General features: G+C 45.3%; 1 protein-coding gene across 4 annotated transcripts in view; it reads right to left on the minus strand.

Moving 5' to 3' along the window:
- Positions 1-14,969, minus strand: part of UXS1 (UDP-glucuronate decarboxylase 1) — a 105,386-nt gene that overhangs the window by 21,903 nt on the left and 68,514 nt on the right. For 3 of the 4 annotated variants that reach the window (XM_006920799.2, XM_006920798.3, XM_015596298.2), the window contains exons 7-9: positions 14,107-14,211; positions 9,333-9,392; positions 6,404-6,525 (exon numbers count right to left, since the gene is read on the minus strand). In XM_006920799.2, the coding sequence (XP_006920861.1) occupies positions 6,404-6,525; positions 9,333-9,392; positions 14,107-14,211 (287 nt within the window). Of the gene's footprint in view, positions 1-6,403; positions 6,526-9,332; positions 9,393-12,515; positions 12,625-14,106; positions 14,212-14,969 lie in introns of those variants that run through there. The other variant, XM_006920800.3, reaches the window with a different exon arrangement.

Consider the following 14,969-nt stretch of genomic DNA (forward strand, 5'->3'; position numbering starts at 1 on the left):
TATGGCTCATGTGCCACTCAGTACCACCTTGTCATTTACATTCTCTCAGTCACAGTAAAATGTGGGAGCTGGTACTTCCCTTACAGGGTTATTACAAAAAATCAAGCCAATCCCTGTTTAACCCTCAGCACGGGCCCAGCCGTGATGTACATTAGTTGCTATTGTTCCTACTAGTCGAAATAGTTCTCTTCTTTCTATTTCTATCACCTCAGATCTGGCACAACCTGGGAATCTAACAGATCTTTAGCTAACAGGGCTTATGCAGCACAGAATCCCACTCTCATTATAGTGAGTTAAAAGTGATGAGCTGCAGTGCCCCAAGGGCCCGCGTTAGGTCTCAAAGTGGCTGTAGCCACTTGGTCGGCCACCTCTGCCCACAGCAACCTCATCTGTCAATGACATGCAGTTTCTACATAAGCTGAGGCAGGAAATGGTTAGGAATAACAGAGTCAGCACACAGTTAACTTGGCAACCAAAGCACTGTATTTTTGCCAACTCCTCCCAGAAATACATTATAATGCTTTCTCATGATTTTTCAAATTCTTAGAACTAAGATGTGAACTGTTATACTTGGTCTAGGGATTTGAAATCAACCCTTTTCTCTACTGAATTTACCAGAGAATATTTCAAAAAGTGGAGTGAGAGAGGAAGGAGGAAGGGACAGAGATGTCGATCTCAACAGAAAATAACTCGAAGTATCCACTTGCATCTTAATTATTAAGATGAGGAAAGAATCAGAGATGGATAAATATGGCTTCATTCAAGAAAGAGTCTGGAAAAACTTCAGCAAGTTTATGATAGTCAAACCCACACGCCTGGCAGGAGGAAGCTCAATGGGATATACAAGGGTTGTAGCAAATCCAAGGCTTCCGTCTTCCCGACCTCTTTCTTCCGAAACAATGTTCCAGAACACGGCCTCTTTGAAAGCAGAGTTCCGCAGACACTTAACTGGCCAGCTCGTAAACCAGCCTGCTTGTTTTGATTTTCTCATTTGGATCGTCACCTTAGGCAACACAGGACAACTCCTTTAGACAGGTGCAGCTGCAGAGATTGTTACGATGCCTTTTCGAGAACTCCACCTCTCAAGCCTGGTTTACACCAACAAGACTAGCTCATAAGCCTCATCTCCCAAATCAAATCAATATAAACCAAGGCTCCCTCCGCTGAGATCTGCTCTCTGCTTGTGCACTGGCTCTATCTAGGTAACCTCAGGACTCAAAAGTTCAGCATACAGTCTACCAGCCACTTGACACTCAGGCCCTGGGATCCTGCGGTGGCCCTGGGAGGGAGGGTGGACAGTCAGCAGGTACCCACTGCTTAGACAGTTGCCCACAGGGTGCCTACATCCTGGAGGGGGTTATAATCACTCTCCATCTCAGGCCTGAGGAAAGGACCAGTGACCCAAAGCCTGCTTCTCGGGATGAAAACCCAGGAAGCGCCTGCCAGGCCACAATGCCTCTGTAAAGGGAGATCCTCTTCTGAAGGACCAGTTGGGCGCACACACGCATGAACTTCTGACCCGCATTCAACACCCCATCAGAGCCCTGCCGACAACTATGTGAGTGCGCCTGGTCCCACCCTGGGAAGGTGCAGCTGCACGCACAAAGCAGGGACAGCTGAGTCATTCTTAAGCAAGGCTGGGTTTCACTTTGTGTCCATGGTTTTGTCCCATGTGAGGAACCATGACTCACTCGCTTATGACTCCAAGCATCCAGAGGTCCTTATCAAGGACCAGCACAACTCCTGCCAAGTGTGTCACATCAGCACAAAACCTGTGGAAACTTGGGAGAGAGGCTGGATGCTCAAAGTGCCATAGGGACGAGCATACGTAAGTGCACACAGGTAAGCAGCACACAGAATAAGCATGGGCAGCACTGGGGGAAGCATAGTGGGGTGGCAAGCTGGATACCTGGAGGGCCCTCATCGAGGTCACTAGCTGTACATTCCTGTGGAAGTCACTTCAGTTTTCTAATATTTAAGAGTCTAATCCTTGGAACAGGGACAAAATATCCACCTGACTCCATCACAGAAGTTAAAATACATGAAACTGCTTTGATAACTGTCATCATTCCTGTCTATCACCAACTTATGGTTCTAAACTTAGTATCTGCCCTTGAACTTTGACCTTGTTCTCTGATTACACTCGGTCTTGGCATAATGGCGACTCTGTGTAAAGTGTCTCAGAAACATTTCCAGCAGATGCCCAGGATCGCTCTGAGGATCGGGTTTTGGAAGTGGTGATGTGCTGCAGTAATACACAGCCCAAGGTGGGTGAGCTGGCATCAGATGGCCTCTCTTCCCCTTTTGTCACAGCTGAGAGGGGTGAGGGGTTAGGCAGGCAGCCCTGGACTGATTGGCAAGGGTGATCCAGATGGTACAATGAAGGGATAGGGCTTCCTCCCTCCCTAGCATCTTCCAAGGACAGAAATGTTACCGGCGAGGATTAATGGCTCTCCCTCTAAAGTTCTCTTAAAATGTGACCATTCCTGGGAGAGGACTGTCTCAAGCCACTGAACATCACAGTGTGATAACACCCACTGCCTTCACTGATGGAAGATGTCAGGGATGTGACAGAGAAGCATGGCACAGGGAGAGCGAGTGCTGACCAGGAGCTGGTTGTCACCCCTCCACCGTGTGGACTGCCTGTCCTGAAGGAGGCACCGGGCATATTTACTTGAAGGGGACGGGACAGAGAACTAACAGAAAGTGATCCCAGGTCTGGCAGAACCTATTCTGTGATGCTTTGTCTTCCTCCCTTGTACCCCGCAAGAGGTACATGCACATCCTACTGCAATAGGGCCAGGAGCCTGGAGGCGGTACCACACAATTCTCCTACAACCTCTCATACACACATTTTAGTGGGAGTCTGCTCTCTCTCTAGGGATAAGACCGAGGCCACTAGAGAACACAAAGCTTACTTTGCTGAGCAAGAATCTCAAAGTGCTAAAAAGTTCCAATTGGAACTTTTGGTGGCGATGTGAGAGAAGGCCAAAGCCACACAAGGTTGGGGACAGTGTCTGTCTGCCTAGCAACCTCTGCAACAGCCCTGCTTTAGTTTATTGTAACAATCGGTCCCAGGTGTTGGCTATACAATAGGCTACACTCACTGCGAGGCCAGGAGGGAACACTGTTACTCTGCCACTTTCTAGGTGGGCAAGTGGGCATGGAGATTGGGAGCCCAGGGAGCAAGCCGGAGCTGAGAGGGTCCAGGACACAGGGGTCTGGACTGCTAGGGTGTGAATCCTACCTGTTAAACCTGACTTGTTTTAGTTGCTTGTAGAGTATTTTTTTTTTTTAACTAAAATATAATATTCATACCAACTATTTAATTCTTTTAAAGTACTCTGATGCCAGAAAATAAAACGAAGCCATACCCTCAAGGCCTCTGGACTAGATGATTTCTCAGTTTTCTGTCTTTCTCCTCTGCTGGTCTGTGGTTTTATGAATGGTGGCCTGTTTGCATACCCCACCCAGTGGGTGGGCCATAGACCCAGAGCGGCAGGCTCAGGCGGGGCCATGAGCTCAAACACAGCAACCACTGGCCACAGCACACCACAAAAGTCCCTACATTTATAAAACTACCACGTCCAAGTGCACACAGAAGTTGCAATTTAATTTCTCTCTGACAAGTTCAAAGTATTTGTGAAAATGTTATGCCCTTTGATCCCCACTTCCATCTCATTCCATTCCCTGGAAAAAAAACTCAAGGGAGCTTCTCTTTATGTTCATATTTCTGAAGTACATACTGCAATAGATTTTTCTGGGAAATCAAATTTTATTTTGAATACATTAGCATATTTCATTAAGAGAAATTCAGAAGAGAATCCTTGGGAAAAGGGAAAATCTATAAAAAGGTTATTCCTACCTCTATTTATCTCGTTTATATTCTCAATCTTTATATACCAGGGTAACTCACAGTGAAATATATCCATATATTATATGGGAGAAATGAAATAATGATTTAAACTTAAGAGTAGATGTGTCATTATGTATAAAATATAATTTGTTATTAAATAATTAAAAACATGCCAAAGACATACCATTCCACCCAGATCACCCTTCTTTCTGGTCATTTTTTTCATTGTTAACTTCTAGATAACATAAATCGTTAACACTTAAAAGTTTGGAATTTTCTCATAACAGCTGCTATCTTGAAAGGCTGCACATTCAGAACTGTAAACTGACAATGTCGCAGAGCGGCTCCTTGCTGATGAATCCCACTGCCCTGGGGAGCGATGCCAATTCTAGAGCAATGCCACCGGCATTGTGGGTCCTGGGCGTCGTCACATGACTGTGCTTCGTAGGAGGCCCATGCCCTTGCACTCAGAGCTGCATCTTTCGCTCGGCCATGCTTCCTGACCTGCGACAGCTGAGAAAGGGGGCAGCAGCACACACTGCGTGCCGCCAGTCATGGGTTCGAGCTCTGCTGACAGTCTGGGAAGGGGAAACAAGTTCTAGAGCCCACTCTTCCATCTGTAAAATGGGCCACCCACACCCACTTCAAAGGGGCCGTGGGACCGAGGGGACATTAAACAGACCCAGCTCTAAAACAGGCCGAGCCTCAAAGAGGCCGGCCCACTTGGGCACACTGTCAACTAGACCACCTATGTGACAGTTCCCGAGTCCCCTAGGTGCTACATTCTTGAGCTCAGCCAGATGACATGTATAAACACTGTAAGTGTGTGTGTGAAATGCATCCCCTGGCTGGTATCCAGATATGCATTACAGTTCCAGGCATACAGTCAGTGCTCAAAATATGCTGACTATAGTATTGCAAAATACTATAATTATCACAAACTCGCATCCTTAGGCTAATATGTATACTTACAAAATTATCAATTAAGTTACACTATTAAACACTTAATTAAAAGTTCAATAAAAATGTCCTGTTTGCTCATCAGCTTTATCCATTTAAAAATTCACTGAGAAACACAAGACTGAAAGCAGGACAACAACTAAGAGCCACAACCCTCTTCAAATTTCCTAAAAATGTAATTATGTGTCCCTCATGCACTCGACTTAGTTTTCTTAAGTACCAACATACATACAAGTTGTGCTATGTATCTGGAAGACCATCTTAAATTTTGAGGTAGAGATTCTGGGCTCAAAAATGATAATGGTATATCTTTCTAAAACGGATTGTTTCTTGAAATAAATGGATAATATAAGCCAACTGTCCAAAGTAGCTTAGAAAGCAATTAGTTCTGCTTCTGGCCAAGAAATAAAGGCCTAAATACCTACATCAGCACAAGGTTACTTTGTGAGTCTTTTATGTTGGTATTTCATTAAAAAACAGATGCTCAAGGATACTTTGGCTTGGCCATCAGCAACTCAGCGCCAGGCACCCAGACACACCTCTCTCCTCACACGAAGCCCACAGCTGTCTGAACTCCGACCTCACTGGCAGGCAGGACCCTGGGCCTGAGAACACCGCTCCCAGGGAGATATGCTCACTCTTCTTTCCGTCCTGGAAGCATGGGCCACAACACATCTGTCATCAGCTTCTCCTGTCATGTGTTCCTCCAACAAAGAGCACACCCATGAGGATCTCAGAGCGCTGCTCCAAGCACAACAGGACAGTCACCACGAAACCGATGCACTAGTCAGGCCTCACCTGGCCCTTGAGGGCTTTGTCTGGATGTCTCAACAGCTCTCACACAGCCCCAACGCAGGCTGAACCCCACATTAGAGACGAGAACCGAGTGACCAAGGGGTAAGCCACATCTCTGAAGGCTCTGTCTGGATGTCTCAACAACTCTCACACAGCCCCAATGAAGGCAGGACAGTGTGCTGAACCCCACATTAGAGACAAGAACCGAGTGACCAAGGGGTAAGCCACATCTCTGAGGACACAGCGGGAGCCCAGACCCTCTACCTCTCAGTCTGTGGGTTCCTTCCCCTACAGCACATAGGCAAGCAAATCTGTGACACAAAACTCTCCATGGGAGAAGCCCCCTGTACAGCAATGAGCAATTAAGAAAGCAGGAAATAACAGTAAATAAATGTAAATAACAGTTCCTAAAGAGGCTCAAATGAAAGCAAATAATGACTCATTTTATACCTATTAGACAACTGAAAGAAAAAAGAAAAAAAGAAAGTCCACTGATTCAGAGGCTTCAGGAAAGCAGAGGCACTTCTTAACTGCTGCTGGGCAATTAGGCAACAAAGCAGCATACAGCCTCCAAACCTAAAAATTTATCCCTTGGAAATCATTTTTTAAAAAAGGAGACACATGAGAGAACCTGTTGATACCACCATTAATTTACAATAGTGGGAATCTGGGCTTCCCCAGCACCCATCCCCGGCAGTTAATCATGGCATTTCATCTCTTTGTAAAGCTTCACATTTCACGAGATGAGCGCTCTGCATATCTGCACCCCAAGCCCTGCACCTGCATCGATACCTGCTTCATGTAGGCATAGCACATGGTCTCCGCAACGCGTTTGCCTTCGTCGTAGCAGGCTCGGGGGCCTATCGGATTCACATGTCCCCAGTAACCCTCACTCTGAGGGTGGACTTCAGGATCTATGAGGGGGAGAAAAGTGAGACCGTGCTTTCATCTCCTTTGTTTCAAGTTCACGTGAATGATGAACATTGAATATTTATGATACAAAAGGAAGCTGTGGAAAGACCAAGATAAACTTCACGAATGGAGAGATCCATGTGACAGAGGGACTTCTACAATGCACAGTTCATTCTCCAAGTTCCAGTAGGACATGCCATTCCTACCTCTCATATTAAGTACTATCGTATTTTCCAGGAAAATAAAATTAAAAGGTCAAAGGCTTTCAATTTTAAGTCTTCTTTCTCTCCCATAAACTGTTCTTAACTTTTAGATTATTATATAAACTATAATTAAATATAATATGTGAAGAGATATATGGTTTAATTTTATATTTATAAAATATATAATTAAGGCAAAACATGTATTTATTGAAAAAATTTTAAAAGCATCTCTGTGGAAAATGACATTCACATATGCCATTACCAGAACAAACCTGAGAACCTCAGAGAGACACCCAGAAGGCCTGGTCTAGTGTTGGTGGGAGGACGAAGCGTCCAGTGGCAAAGGGCTGCTTGTTCCTTTAGCGTTTTTCATATTTCCCAATTCCTACTCTTCTGGTATGTAAATCAATCATACTTTAAGATGTACCAGGGAGATGACTATTTAAGGAAATGTGGTAACAAATTCTTTAACACAAGTATATTTTTAGAATGTGAATTGATAGAGATATATCTGGTTCTCCAGGAATTTTATACAACCATCGTATAAAATGTGTAAATCTTTGCCAAGAATCCCAGACAAGGTACAGGAATCTATGTTATAAATTCATTTCTTGTGTATCTTGTAGCATAAGTCTGACTTTGGCTTTTGGGTACAATGGGACACACATGGGACTGAGCGGGCTGTCCCCTTGGGAGACTAGCACTTCCTCCAGAAGCACAGCACAGATTCAGACCCTTCTATGTGCTGCTGAGGTTTAAAATTCTCTTAAGAAGGGGCACATTTTACTGCACAGTGAGAGAAAAGGCCTAAGGCAAATACTCTCTGAGAGAAGAAAACCAATGACTTAAATTTATACAGATGTTAACGGGTGACTGACATCAGACCTTTCCTGGCTATTTGTGACAAGGGCTGGGCAAGCAAGACTCCAAAAGAGATGGTCATAAATCTGGCAAGTGACGAGAACGAGAAGGCTGGGCAACCTGCCCACGCCCTGACTGTCCACCGCCTGGGCTGAAATGCCCAGGATACTAAAGGTTCATGAAACAGCTTTTAAAATTTCCCTCATGAAATCACTGAAAAAAAAAAAAAAAGTGAAAAATCATTTTGTTTCCAAGAAAGTAAAGGGCTACAGTCAGAACTGATGTTTAATCGATCTCCCCGTTTCAGCACTTTGTATGGCTAACAGACTAAGCACTCACTCCAAAAAAAGCCAGTTTACTGTAGTTACGAAACATCAGAGTGGCGTGCCAGGTGGATCCCAGAGTCGGGCCCTGAGATTATGTAAGGCGCTGAAGAACACAAGCTCTTGTCAAATGTGCAGGTGATAACTGAGATGGGAGGGAGAAGAGGGTGGGTGTGGAAGAGATGTCACTGTGCTCCCCTGGACAGAGACCACGAGCACCTTCACATATAGTTGAGGCATTTGAAAAGATTCAGCTGGTCGGACCGGAGAGCACCACTCCTCTTGTGATACGTGAAGCCCGTCAGAGGAAGCAAAGGGGGATCATCCAATGTCAAGGGGGAACTTCCCGGTCCTTCCCAGAATCTTGATATGGAAAGAACAGCAAGAGGAAAACTTGAGAGTCCACTCAACCACCTACTCCTAATGCAGCAGGGTGAACACGGGGACGGTGGACACTTCCATCCTTCTAACTGCAGAGGATTTCAAAGAAGTGGTGGTGCTCCACTGTCACAGGATTACAAAGAACATTAACTGCACGTGGTGGAATTTCTGTTTCTGGGATTATTTTCATTTGGTTCCCTGAATTAAAAAAACAAAAACAAAAACAACAACTCTTCCCATTTTCCCCTTTCCCGTCACCATTTCTCCTGTCTGTAACAATAATATGAAGGTGATAAATTCCATCACGGCAGAGCCTGGCTTCTGCTGCATCCACTAAGCAGTGCCCCGAAATCTTGCAACCCAGCTGGTTTGGAGCCAAATGGAAACACAGGTAAACTGAAAATGTAACCCTCCTCCCACCCCTGGCATTCTCTCTTCCTTGATGGGGATGGGGAGGGCGGTGAGGTGCTACAGGTTGGCAGAACAGGCCCTTGAGTTTCCTGGCACTATCTAAGATTCTTCGAGAAATCGTTATACAGTGAGGCATCATCACAAGTCTTCAGCAAGCAAGCTTCAAAGGCTAACCCCGATTTTTTAGTGGGTCAGGCTCATGGCATGCTTGTTTACACTGAAGAATAACACGCACAGCTAAATTGACAAAAAAAAAAAAAAAGAAAAAGAAAGAAAAAAATTCTTAATGAAGCTAATTTCTGGGGCACTTTTAGAGCAGAATGGCAAAAACACTTCTGTGGGATCATGAATGGCAGGTCTTTGTTGGCAAGGTGATATGAGACAGTCCTCTGAGGATGTGCTCCAGCAAGAGAAAAACAGGTTTGTCCCACCCAGAGGAGAGAGCCTGGAGTCCACAGACAGCCAGGTGGGAAGCCTCTTTGCTGTCATACACTGAACAGGAAAGACAGGCTAGGCCTTCCTTAAACAGAATCCTGGGCTCAGTTTTGATTCCTTCTTCACCTAAAACAGGATGCAAATGGTCCAGTGGGGCCAGAGCGAGTGTCCCTTGTAGAAGTCCCACCTACTCACCTCCATACACCTCTGAGGTAGAGGCCAGGAGCAGACGAGCGCCAACTCGCTTTGCCAGCCCTACAGGAAACAGAGACGTGATAAGAGAAATTGTCGACTTCAGGGAAACAAGGAAAACAGACATGCATATGCACATTTTTGTGGCCAGTTTAGGAATTTTGGGGGTATTAATGGTATCTGATCATCCGTATGTCTTCGATTACCCACTCTTATTGCACCTACTTAGGAAATGAAAACAAAATAACAAAAAACAATAAGAAAATTAAACACAAATGAACCCTCAGAAGCACAGTATTTAGCTGGATACTTATAATTGTAAGCAAGGCCAAATGCAGAACTCGTTGGTTTAATAAGGTGTGATCTGAGGAGTTTCACAAAGATTCCTTTGCCTCAACACATCATCCAGTATTTTATCAGGTAGCTTCAGCCGGGTTGGCAGCAGACAAGGCCCTTTGAACCTTAACTTCCACCATTCCCTCCAAAATGGTCCACCTGCCACTTCTCCAATGTGCCCAAGCCAGTCCCCATGTCTGCGTACTTCCAACCCTGTCCTGTCTTCTTTCCAGGTTTAGCTTAAATAGCACCTTCTCCAAAGCAGCTCACCACATTCCTCTGTCCTGCATGAATCCTTGCTTGCATTTACCCTTCATACTTAGAAAGGACTACAGTACAACATCATTATCTATGGTGGTTACAAAAGTGTAGAAAGTCCTCTAAAAGCCTGCAGAGTCCCAATGTACAGGTCACCAGAGCCTCTGAGAAGCTCTGCACAAAAGAACCCCACTGCCCTTCACTTAACCAAGCACTTTCCAAATGTCCTCCACCATGGACCCTGGCGCGCACACACACAAGAGACTGCGAGGGCTAGCCGGGCCGCACACCCTCAGCACCCAGCACCGCACACAGGGCCCGAGGAGGGAGAGGACAGGTGAACACACACAACCTGCAGCCACTTCCGGGGGAGGCCGGATGAGACAGAAAGGTCCCAGTACATGGGAACCAGGGCTGAGTGCAGGAGCACCTGGGGGAGCCAAGAAGATGCACATGAAGAACAGAAGAACAGAGATGTCGAAAGGTAAGGATCTGAAGATGACCTGTGCAGGTGCTGCCATGTGCCTGAGGATAAAGGTGGTAAAAGGGATGCAGCATGATAGATGTGGAATTTCTAGGCTCCCGAGACCACAGACCCATCTCCTCAACTCTAAGTCACCCACAGAAGTCTGTGAAGCGGACACCACGCCACATCACTGCACAGACAACGGAGCTTCAAAAGGAACCAAGGTCTTTTTTTCCATCAAACTTTTAATTTGAGATAATTGTAAATTCCAATATAGTTGAAAGAAATAATACAGAGAGATCTCACGTACCCTTCACCCAGTTTTACCCATCGGTGAAAACTTGCAAAGCTACAGTTCACTATCACAACCAGGTGCTCAAGACACAGAACATCTCCTTCACCATGGGGTCATTGCTGGGGCAAAGCCAGGGGACACACCTGTTCTGCGACAGCGCCAAGTTCAGAAACTGGACAAAGAGGTTTCATCATGAAGAAGCCAAGCACAGAACGAGGGAGGTGGCGAAGCCACAGAGAGGAAGGGCCCCAACCAGGAAGGAGCCAGGCGACATTCAGTGCATCTTGTCTTAAGTGCAAAGCAGCTAGTGAAAGCTCCTCTCAGTTCACAATAAAAGTCCCATGTCTCAGCTCACAATAAAAGTCTCTTTCTGGCCTTGTGATTGTTTCTCTTCAGCTTCTGTCCATATCATTCCCAGAGGACCCTTTGCCACTCCTTCAAGACCTCCAGGTCAAAGGGTCCAAGCTCACTCATGGTTCAAGCCCTAGCCCAAGAGTCACTTGCACCTTAAACTCTACAAGCACTTCACTGATGCCTATCTTGTGGAAGCTTCCCCTTCCTACTTGGTGTCACTGATGCCTGTGCCCACATACTGTTGCCCCCGAGGCATCAAGTTCCCTGGCAGAAGAGCCTGAGAATAATTCTTGTCTGGCTCCCCCTCAGAGTGAACTGGACGGTGCCATAGGCAGTGACCTCATCGCCTAAACCCAATGAATGACCAAACGTAGAATGAATGACCTCTTTTTAAACATTACACTCTTGGTGGCTTTTCCTCTATTGTGTCTAATTCTGGTATGAAGGAGGGGTCTGGGGAGGCAGAGGAAAAGTGTGAAGAAGGAAGGAGCTTATAGTGGCCAGAATGGAGGCAGCCTGTAACATAGTCCATCTCTAAGAAGAAGTGGGGGCACGCTCTTCTGTCTGGTGACCAGGGCAGCAGTCATAACAGGACAAATACTCTTCCTAGACTATAAGAATAGATCATTTCACTTCAGGCAGAGCTTGATTTCCCCAAAATGTGTAGTCTGAGAGGCTTGAAAACCCATCTCTGGCTGCCTTTTCAGACCCGTGTCTGATGTTTTGCTCAAATTAAAACTTAGTGCTATCTTTCCCAAATCCATTTATAGGACCTGTTTTAAATGTTTCTATTATTAAATCTATTTTTTTTTTACTTGACATTTTAAAAGTGGTTCTTTTCTTCAACTTTGCAACTTAATTAAAACTCCTAGTTTTTGAAACCTGTGCCGAGCTTAGGCATGCTTCTAATTTCAAACATTAATACATGCATATTATCCACAACATATCGTTTGTGAATACACATGTGTGGTCACCTTCAACAATGCTCACTCTCATCTTGCACTTCTAAGGTGAATCCTGCAGTTCAGTCTGGAGACAGGTAGCCGATTCAAGAACCCCATAAGGATGGCCCTCCCCCCACTCCTTCCAAGATCTCTTCTGAAACCTGCGAGTGTGCATGCACGTGTGTGTGTGTATGTGTGTGCTCCCTCAACCCAGCCTTAGAGCAGAGCTGCCAGTGCCCCTTTCCAGCAGGGAGGCACACACAGAGGGGAAAGGGTTGGAGGAATGGGTTTTCACTGGGAAGCACAGGTAGTCATCCCGAGAGACTGAAATGAGGCAACACAGACTGGTCACTACAATGACTGTCTCCCCTATGACCAATTCTGATGGCAAATAGAATCACACTGAAATAGCCCAGGCCGGCTGAGGGAGGGGCGTAAAGACCAGGATCAAACTCTTGTAGCACAATGACATATGCCTGGAGTCGGCTCCAATATTTCCAACAAGAGCTGTAAAATCAGGTCAGGGGACTTACCCAGCATGTTCAACGTCCCGATCGTGTTGGTCTTTAGCGTCTTGATGGGGTTGTACATGTAGTTTGGAGGGGAGGCTGGAGAGGCCAGGTGGTATATCTGGTCAACTAAAGGAGACAAAATGAAAGTATGTAATTTCCAAGAAAAACACTAAAAAAGTTCTGAACACCTAAGTGTTCAGACTGTATAATAAAAGTGTTCATGTATCTTTCACTGAGATTCTAGTTATTTTATTATTCTTCATAGAAACTAATTTATATTTGCAATTAGAAGAATTTTAAACAAGTCTAATTATCTGAACAAAAACATGGGCCAGTTATTTGGGTCGGTCCTCCCCTAATTAAGGTTAATCTGATTACAGAGTTGACTGTCTTCTGAGAAGCTCTGTCCCAGATAAAGCATTCAAATCGGAAGGAAGACTGATTTTTCAGACAGAATTAAGCATGTGTATCTAAAGTAAACAAAGTTTATAATTTGTAAAACAAATCTGACATAAAAGCAAAGGCACAAAAGTATGGGAGAAAATAGTCTTTCAGTTTGTTTTTTTAATATGTACCTTGTACACATAAAACCAGAGCCCGCTGACAGTCAGAGAGTGGTTTGTAAAGCCACAAATGGCAGAACAATTTGGATTCCACACACCTCCCGTGTGCACAGGCAATCACTTTAACATTTCACTCTCAACCCTCACTCGCTGGGGTCAGGTAATACCTGCCATGCAGCAGAGGCCCTAGGGAACAATGTCTCCCTTCAAAAGGCAGTGATGATCAAGCATGTAGGAGGAAAGCCATTCTTCCACAGTCTGGGCCATGCCATCCCACTTTAGTCACAGAGAAAGAAAACACAAGCACCATGACAGGAGGGCGGAGAACGGGGGGCCTGAAGCACTGCTGCCACATGAATCCTCCCTCGCACACTGCTTTGGCTCCCTCTGCAACCCGCCCCCTTGGCTCCCCCTGGACTCCCCCCACCTGCTTCCCAACCAGGGACCAGGGTTCTGCTTTGAGGTACTAGCACACTAAGGGTTAGGTTTCAGGGATGACAGGCAAAACAGGCAAACTCAAAAAAACAGTCCCCACGATGAATTCTTCAATAAAACTTTCTCAGAAAACACCCCCCACCAAAAAAAAAGTGTCCCACCCCTACCTGCACATCACACATCCCCCTGAAAATCTCCTGTCACCTCCAGGAAGGCATGGGCATCATTAATGCCTTCCAGCATCTGGGGCTGTTTCCTGACATGTTCTCCCACCCAGGAGTGAGAGTCAGAGGACAACTTCTCATCCTCAGACAAGGGACAGAAGTGGTGGCTCCACATGAGAGCATGATATTCCAGGCTGTGAGCTTGGTTTCCACTTGATTCATCCTTATTATCACAGTCTTTCAAGCTTGAGGGTGTCTAGGAGACTCACTACAATGACTGTCTCCCCTATGACCAATTCTGATGGCAAATAGAATCACACTGAAATAGCCCAGGCCGGCTGAGGGAGGGGCGTAAAGACCAGGATCAAACTCTTGTAGCACAATGACGTATGCCTGGAGTCGGCTCCAATATTTCCGACAAGAGCTGTAAAATCAGGTCAGGGGACTTACCCAGCATGTTCAACGTCCCGATCGTGTTGGTCTTTAGCGTCTTGATGGGGTTGTACATGTAGTTTGGAGGGGAGGCTGGAGAGGCCAGGTGGTATATCTGGTCAACTAAAGGAGACAAAATGAAAGTATGTAATTTCCAAGAAAAACACTAAAAAAGTTCTGAACACCTAAGTGTTCAGACTGTATAATAAAAGTGTTCATGTATCTTTCACTGAGATTCTAGTTATTTTATTATTCTTCATAGAAACTAATTTATATTTGCAATTAGAAGAATTTTAAACAAGTCTAATTATCTGAACAAAAACATGGGCCAGTTATTTGGGTCGGTCCTCCCCTAATTAAGGTTAATCTGATTACAGAGTTGACTGTCTTCTGAGAAGCTCTGTCCCAGATAAAGCATTCAAATCGGAAGGAAGACTGATTTTTCAGACAGAATTAAGCATGTGTATCTAAAGTAAACAAAGTTTATAATTTGTAAAACAAATCTGACATAAAAGCAAAGGCACAAAAGTATGGGAGAAAATAGTCTTTCAGTTTGTTTTTTTAATATGTACCTTGTACACATAAAACCAGAGCCCGCTGACAGTCAGAGAGTGGTTTGTAAAGCCACAAATGGCAGAACAATTTGGATTCCACACACCTCCCGTGTGCACAGGCAATCACTTTAACATTTCACTCACAACCCTCACTCGCTGGGGTCAGGTAATACCTGCCATGCAGCAGAGGCCCTAGGGAACAATGTCTCCCTTCAAAAGGCAGTGATGATCAAGCATGTAGGAGGAAAGCCATTCTTCCACAGTCTGGGCCATGCCATCCCACTTTAGTCACAGAGAAAGAAAACACAAGCACCATGACAGGAGGGC

This window comes from Pteropus alecto, unplaced genomic scaffold (genome assembly GCF_000325575.1).
Source record: "Pteropus alecto unplaced genomic scaffold, ASM32557v1 scaffold288, whole genome shotgun sequence".
NCBI lineage: Eukaryota > Metazoa > Chordata > Mammalia > Chiroptera > Pteropodidae > Pteropus > Pteropus alecto.